The 7,363-nt window shown below is 66.0% G+C and overlaps 1 protein-coding gene across 2 annotated transcripts; it reads right to left on the reverse strand.

The window, feature by feature from the left end:
• Window positions 1-871: 871 nt before the first annotated feature.
• Window positions 872-6,824, reverse strand: SAMD1 (sterile alpha motif domain containing 1). 2 transcript variants are annotated; one of them, XM_074530299.1, is made up of 5 exons: window positions 6,230-6,823; window positions 4,705-4,987; window positions 4,071-4,164; window positions 2,934-3,045; window positions 872-2,154 (listed from the first exon to the last, which is right to left on the reverse strand). In XM_074530299.1, the coding sequence occupies exons 1-5, from the start codon at window positions 6,758-6,760 to the stop codon at window positions 1,990-1,992; spliced, it is 1,185 nt and encodes a 394-aa protein (XP_074386400.1). In that variant the 5' UTR covers window positions 6,761-6,823; the 3' UTR covers window positions 872-1,989. The 2 variants fall into 2 exon arrangements, with proteins under 2 accessions (XP_074386400.1, XP_074386401.1); XM_074530300.1 differs by lacking the exon at window positions 872-2,154 and adding an exon at window positions 2,194-2,316 and having other exon boundaries at window positions 6,230-6,824.
• Window positions 6,825-7,363: the final 539 nt, after the last annotated feature.

The following is a 7,363-nucleotide window of genomic DNA, read 5'->3' on the forward strand; positions in this document are numbered from 1 at the left end:
TTCGACGCTGTGGAAAGCGGGATGAGGGGGTGGAGCGAAGGCACGTCGGCTTTTTGGCCCCGCTGGCCGCCGTACGGAAATAGGGAACATGGACGCCGCCATCCTCACCGGGGAGCTACTACTGCGCATGCGCTTAGGAGAAGGACTTTGGGCCTCTCCGGCCGCCGTAGAGAGGCGCCACACGGACCTTGATTGGCCCCGCCGGCCTCCGTTGGGGAACATGGAGGGGCGCGATCCCATATAAACGTTTATGGAGCCTCACGGGCATGTCGGAGCAGCTGGGGCGTGTTTGGGGGTCCTGTGGGTCGGAAGAGCCGTGGGGAGGCCGAGGATGTTTCAGAGCCGCCCGAAGCACATTGGGAGCATTGGGCCATTTGTGGCTTTGGCGGCGTCTGAGGAAGTTTAAGCTGGTTTTGCGGCAGTTACTGCTCCTTTAGCGCAGCCTGAGACTGTTCTGGGGCATTTTGGGAGAGCTGAGGGTTTTCTGGGAATGCTTGAGGCCATTTTAGGGGAGCTGAGGCTTTTCTGGAGTTTTTTGGGGCAGTTTAGGGGAGCTGAGGCCGTTTTTGCGGCTTGTTTATGAAGCGCGGCTTTTGGGCCCTGCCGGCACCCGTAGGAGGGGTGGCTGCGCCAGCTACTGGAGGGCGCATGCGCAGATGAGGGCGGCATAGAGCACAGGAGCGGCTCCCTGAGGGACCCATGGGCGCCCCCTGGCGGGCAGGTGGACCCGCGCATGCGCAGTACCCTCCCCTCACGGGGGGGTCCCCGAGACCCCCCTAAATGCCCCCCCATTTCCCCTTTTGGGGGGCCTCAAAGGCGGGAGCACCGCCCGAAATGCGGGTACACCCCCAAAAAGCCCAAAACCCCCAGATTTTGTGTTTATTTCATTTCATTTTTCCGTTTTTATTTAAAAAAACCCAAAACGAGCCAGGCCCGGGGAAGTGGGGGGGGGCACAGACTGCGGGGGGTTTGGGGGGGCTCCCCCCCCTCGTGGCCAAGGGCTGGGGGGGGCCGCACCCCAATTTGGGGGGGGGGAGCTGGGGAAGGTTAAAACATCTCCGGGCAGAGCCCCCCAACCCCCTCCCCCCGCGGTAAAAACCCCCCCGAGAAAAGGGGGATCCCCTAAAAAGGGGGCTCCCTCAAGGAGGGCTGACCCCGCCCCCAGAGGGACCCCCAAAAACAGGGGTGACCCCACAAGGAGCGGGGTGTCCCCACCCCCAGTGTGCCCCAGAGAGAGGGGACCCCCAAAAGAGAGGAGTGACCCCCCAAAAGAGAGGGGTGACCCCCCAAAAGAGAAGAGACCCCCAAAATAGAGGGGTGACCCCTTCAGAGTGTGGGATCCCCCCAAAAGAGGGGAACCCCCCAAAAGAGGGAAACCCCCCCAAAGAGAAGGGAGGACCCCTCTAAAGAGAAGTGACCCCCCCAAAAGAGGGGTCCCCAAGGAGAAGCCCCCCAAAGATGGGGTGGACCCCCCCAAAGAGAAGCCCCCTTAAATCAAGGGTGAGACCCCCCCAAAAGAAGGGTGCCCCCCAAAAGAGAGACCCCACAAAGAGGGGTGGGACCCCCAAAGAGAGCTGGGACCCCCCAAAACAGAGATGAGATCCCCTCAAAGCGAGGTGGGACCCCTCAAATGAGAGCAGGACCCCCCAGATTAGAGGTGGGACCCTAAAGAGAGGCAAGGCCGCCCTAAATAGGGATGGGACCCCCCTAAAAAGGGATGGGACCCCCCCAAAGACAGGTGGGACCCCCCCAAATAGATGTGGGAGCCCCCAAAGAGAGGTGGGACCCCCAAAGAGAGGTGGGACCCCCAAAGAGGGGTGGGACCCCCAAAAAGGGGTGGGACCCCCCGACCCCACCCCCCAAAGTCTCAGTGTGCAGCAGCGGGGAGGGAGGAGCCCTCCCGGATCCGGGGGTGTCCCCGCGGGTCTGGGGGTGTCCCCGGGGGTTTGGGGGTGTCCCTGGGGGTCCCCCCGTGTCCCCGGGGGTCTCTCAGGCCGGGAAGGGCTCCGGGGGGGGCTCCTCGTCCTGGAAGTGGCTGCGCTGCAGCAGCTTCACGTGGTACTCGTAGATCTTGAGCGCGGGGCCCAGGCGGATGGAGAGGCCGGTGAGCACATCGGCCCTCTGCATCAGCAGCAGCGACTTGCCATCGATCTCCTGGGGACATGGGGACATTGGGGACATTGGGGACAGCCAGGGGACAGGGAACAATCATGGGGACAGGGGACAGCCATGGGGATAGGGGACAGTCACAGGGACAGAGAGCCCCATGAGCACATCGGCCCTCTGCATCAGCAGCAGCGACTTGCCATCGATCTCCTGGGGACATGGGGACAGTCAGGGACAGTGAGGGACAGCATGGGGACACGGGGACAGAGAGGGACAGCCAGGGGGACAGGGACAGCCATGGGGACATTGGGGACAGCCATGGGGACAGAAGCTGGAGCAGCCTCAGGCAATGGAGGAGGGTGGGGTGAGGATCTATGGCGGAAATGGGGTTTGGGGACACCTAAAGGGACACAGGGACATGGGGACACCCTAGGGAGGGACAGTGGGGGGACACTGGGGAGGGTGCAGGGAGGAGGTGAGGTCAGGGGGACACCCCAGGGACAAGGGGGACACAGAGACAGTGGGGACACCCAGGGTGACCCTGGAGGATTGGGATGGGGACCTATGGGGAAAATATGGGGGACACCCCAAGGGACAGAGGGGACAGCCTGGGGACACACAGGGGACACTCCCAGGGACAGAGAGGATACCCCAAGGGACACTGTGGGGACAGCCCCAGGGACAGAGGGGACACGTGGACAGCAGCAGGAGGGGACAAGGTGGCCACAGAGGAATTCTGCAGGGAGGGACCGTTCTTGGGGACACCTGTGGGGACAGAGGGGGCCCTGGGGACACTGTGGGGACAGAGGGGACAGGGGTGGCCCCACCTGCTCCTGGAAGGCCCCAGCCTGCTCGGGGAACCCGGCCTCGGTGAAATACTCGACCACGTCCCGCACCGACCACTCCACCGGGTCCACGGCTTTGTCCTTGCGCCCGGGCCTGGGGACAGGGACAGCGTCAGGGACAGTGGGGACAACATGGGGACACACGGACACAGGGACAGCGTGGGGACACATGGACATGGGGACAGGGACAGCGTCAGGGACAGTGGGGACAACATGGGGACGCACGGACACAGGGACAGCAAGGGGACACAGACATGGTCACTGGGACAGGGACAGCGTGGGGACACACAGACACAGTCACCATGATGGGGACACCATAGGGACACACAGACATGGTCACTGGAACATAGGGACAGCATCACAGGGACACACAGACATGGTCACTGGGATGGGGACACTGTGGGGACACACAGACACAGTCACTGGGACACAGGGACAGTGGGACATTGTGGGGACACACAGACATGGTCACTGGGACATGGGGACAGCGTCACAGGGACACCGTGGGGACACACAGACATGGACACCGGGATGGGGACATGGTCACTGGAACACAGGGACACTGTGGGGACACTGTGGGGACACTGTGGGGACACTGTGGGGACATGGTCACCGGGACAAGGGGACACTGTCACAGGAACACTGTGAGGACACACAGACATGGTCACCATGATGTGGACACTGTGGGGACACACAGACACGGTCACTGTGATGGGGACACAGTCACTGGGACACTGGGAGGGACGGGGGGACACCAGGACACGGTCACTGGGACAGGGGACACTGTGGGGACAGGGTCACAGCAACAGGGGGGTGACACAGGGACATGGTGACAGGGACATCCAGGGGGACATGGGGACAGCAGGACACTGGGTGGGACACAGAGGGACACTGGGCGGGACATGGGTGAATGAAGGGGACACTGGGGGGAACATGGGGCACCTGGGTGACACAGAGGGACACTGGGTGGGACATGGGTGACACAGAGGGACACAAGGGGACACTGAGTGGCACACAGGTGACACAAGGGACACTGGGTGGCACACGGGTGACACAGAAGGACTCTGGGTGGCACACAGGTGACACCAAGGGACACAAAGGACACTGTCCCTGACTCACGTGCAGCTGAACGGGGCTCCCTCGGCAGCCTGGGGGCCCGGCCGGCCTGGGGACAGCGGCACCGAGGGCTCGGCCCCCGCCAGTGCTGGGGACACTGCGGGGACACCAACGGTCACCAATGGGGACACCAATGGGGACACCAACGGTCACCAAGGGACAGCCAGAGGGACCCCAGTGACCACCAGCACTGAGTGACCCCAGAGACCCCCAGAGTGACCCCAGCACGGCCTGCCCATCCACCCTCTGCCCTGACCCCACAGCCCAGTGACCCCATCCCTGAACTGCCCCCAGCACCCCCAAACTGCCCTCAGCACCCCCAAACTTAAACACCCCTACTCCCAAACCTGCCCTCATCCCCCCCAAACCTGCCCTCAATACCCCCAAAACTGCCCCTCAGCACCCCCAAACTTACACCCTCCTACCCCCAAACTGCCCCCAGCACCCCTAAACTTAAACCCCCCTACCCCCATCACCCCCACATCCCCAAACCTGCCCCCCCAGCACCCCCAAACTTAAGTCCCCCTACCCCCATCACCCTCAAATCCCCAAACCTGCCCTCAGCCCCCCCAAACCGGCCCTCAGCACCCCCAAACTTACACCCCCCTACCCCCCATCACCCCAAACCCCCCAGCACCTGCTCTGTCGGGCTGCCCGAAGGCCCCCTCCTTTTTCAGGGGGGCCATGTGCTGGCAGCCGCCCTCCCCCGGGGCGCAGGCCTTGGCCTGGGGGGGGCGCTCGGGGGGCGGCTGCCCCGGGGGGCGCAGGGGGGGCCCCCCCCGGCCCTCCCCGTTCAGCTGCCGGGGCGGCCCCGCGTCCTCCGAGGCCTCCGAGCCCGTCCCGTCCTCGTCGTCTTCGTCCTCATCCTCCTCCTCCTCTTCCTCCTCCCGCGCCGAGGCCTCGCTGCTGCTGCAGGGGGGCTGGGGGTCCCCAAAACCATGAGCATCACCCCAAAGGGAACCCCAAGAGCTGAGACCTGAAAATCTACAGCCTCCTAAAAAAATGTACAGCCCTGACACCAAAATCCACAGCCCCCACCACAACAGGGGCTCCAAAGCTGCTCCGGACTCCCCCACAGTGTGACACTGTACCCCCAAAAATTCTGAATACCCTCAGTCCTGAGAGTCACTCTCCAAATCCAGGACACCCCCAAAAATGAACCCCCCAAGTCCTGCAGGTTCCCACCCAAACCCAGGATCCCCCAATTCCACACAACCCCCCCAGAGCTGTCACCCCAGCATTGTCACTGTCCCCCCTGAACTTGTCCTGGGGTTCCCCCACCCTCATCCAGTCCTGGCGCTTGGTCCCCAGGTCCAAAGACCCCCTCAGGTCCCCACTGTCACCTCAGGTTCCCTAAATTCCCCTGTCCCTCTTCGCCCCCTCTCCTCACCCAAGTCCTCTTGGGGGTCCCCAACATCCCCTTGAGATCTCTGCTGTCCCCTCAGGCTCCCAATCTCCTCAGAGGTCCCCTAAAAGATGTCCCCAACCCCCTCAGGCCTCTCAGCCCCCCAAATCCCCTCAGGAGATCCCCCAGCTCCCCTCAGCTGCCCCAGTTCCCTCAGTGAACCCCTAAATCCCCTCAGACTCCCTCCCCAAGTCCCTTTCTCTGTGTCCTGCGTCCCCTCCACCTTGTGTGCCCCCTCTGTCCCCACCAGCCCTTCAGGGCTCCCCTGTGCCCCCTCACCAGCCCTGTCCCCGGTCCCCCCAGAGACCCCCAGCCCCCTCAGACACCCCCAAATTCCCACCACCTCACCGCCGGCCCCCTCAGAGTCACGCCCCGTAGCCTCCCCAGGCCCTCAGAGTCCCCTCAGCCCTCCCGGCTCCCCCTCACGACCCTCGAACCCCTCATGGCCCCTTCTCACGACCCCCGGCCCCTCCCCCAGTGTCCCCTCAGGACTCCCCTCACAGAGCCCCCCCATTTCCCCCGGAGCTCCCTCACGACCCCCGGGCCCCCCATGTCGCCCTCCTTTCCCGCACTCCCCTCACACCCTCAGGATCCCCTCAGGCCCCCGGGTGCCCCCTCACGACCCCCATTCCTGCCAGCCCCTCACGGCTCCCCCCCGCTTCCCGCGCTCCCCCTCACAATGCGCGGGTCCCCGCTCCCCTCAGCCTCCCGCCGCTCCCCTCAGCCTCCCGCCGCTCCGCTCACGCCCCCTCCTCACCTTCCGAGCCCTCCCCGCGGCCGCTCTCCCGCGCTCCCCGCGGGCCGTGGCGATGGCGCCCAGCCGGGTGCGCTCGGGCCGGGCCCCGCCGCCCGCTCCGCCGCCGCCGCCCGCCCCGGGGGCCGCCCCGGCCGCCCCCCCGCCGCCGCCGGGAGCGGCCGAGCCCTGGAGGCGGCCGCGGGTGAGGCGGCCGTCGCCGCCGAGCAGCCGCGCGGTGTCGCGGAGGCTGACGGGCGGCGGGCGGCGGGCGGGCGGCGGCGGGCGGCGCGGCGGCTGCACGCGGGCGGCGTTGCGGTACGAGATGCTGCCCTTGTAGGAGACGCGGAGCACGGCGCGCTGCTGGATCAGCTTCTCCAGCTCGGCACGGGTGCGCTCGGGCTCGGGGCCGTGCCGCCGCCGCACCATGCGGCAGATGCGCTCCAGATCCGGTCGCGCCTTGCGCGAACGCAGCGAGTCGATGGTGTCCAGGATCCACTCCTGGTACCGCGGGGCCTGCTCGGGGCCCGGCGGCGGCGGCGGCGGCACCGCCATGGCCCCCCCGCGGCACCGCCGGCCCCCCCCTCCCGCGCCCCTTCCTCCTCCTCCTCCTCCTCCTCCTCCTCCTCCGCCCCCGCCCCGCCCGCGCGCGCCCGCTCGGAGGAGGAGCCGCGGCCGCCGCGCGCGCGCGCCTCGGGGTGGAGCCGCCCCGCGCGGCCGCGCCCCCGGAAAGCCACGCCCACAACGGCACTCAAGCCACGCCCATCACAGCTAAGCCACGCCCACCTCATGGGAAATAACGCCCATGTCCAGAGCCCCGCCCCCTCTGGCATTAAACCACGCCCACCCGCCTAAGACACGCCCAGGTAGAAAGACCACGCCCCTTTGGGGAGGCCACGCCCATTGCTGGAGGACACGCCCACCGCTGGGATCCCCCGGCCCCCGAAAATGGGGGACCCCCAACTGCAAGGACCCCGGAACCCATGGAGCTGCCCTCAAACCAATGGGGCCACCCCAAATCAATGAGGTCACCGTGATCCCATGGGGTCACCCCAAACCCATGGGGTCATCCCAAACCCATGGGGTCACCCTAAACTCATGGAGCCCCCTTAAACCCATGGAGCCCCTCCAAAGCCATTGGGGTGCCCCCTGATTCCA

The sequence above is a fragment of the Zonotrichia albicollis genome, chromosome 32 (genome assembly GCF_047830755.1).
Source record: "Zonotrichia albicollis isolate bZonAlb1 chromosome 32, bZonAlb1.hap1, whole genome shotgun sequence".
Taxonomy (NCBI): Eukaryota; Metazoa; Chordata; class Aves; order Passeriformes; family Passerellidae; genus Zonotrichia; species Zonotrichia albicollis.

What these genes read in the sequence shown, in the direction of transcription:
- SAMD1 (XM_074530299.1), bottom strand. Translation starts at nt 6,760, where the DNA reads ATGGCGGTGCCGCCGCCGCCGCCGCCGGGCCCCGAGCAGGCCCCGCGG. An exon ending in CCGCGGGGAGGGCTCGGAAG is followed by an intron (nt 4,988 to 6,229) that starts GTGAGGAGGGGG and finishes GGGGACCCCCAG; the next exon opens with CCCCCCTGCAGCAGCAGCGA. An exon ending in GGAGCCCCGTTCAGCTGCAC is followed by an intron (nt 3,046 to 4,070) that starts GTGAGTCAGGGA and finishes CCCTGTCCCCAG; the next exon opens with GCCCGGGCGCAAGGACAAAG.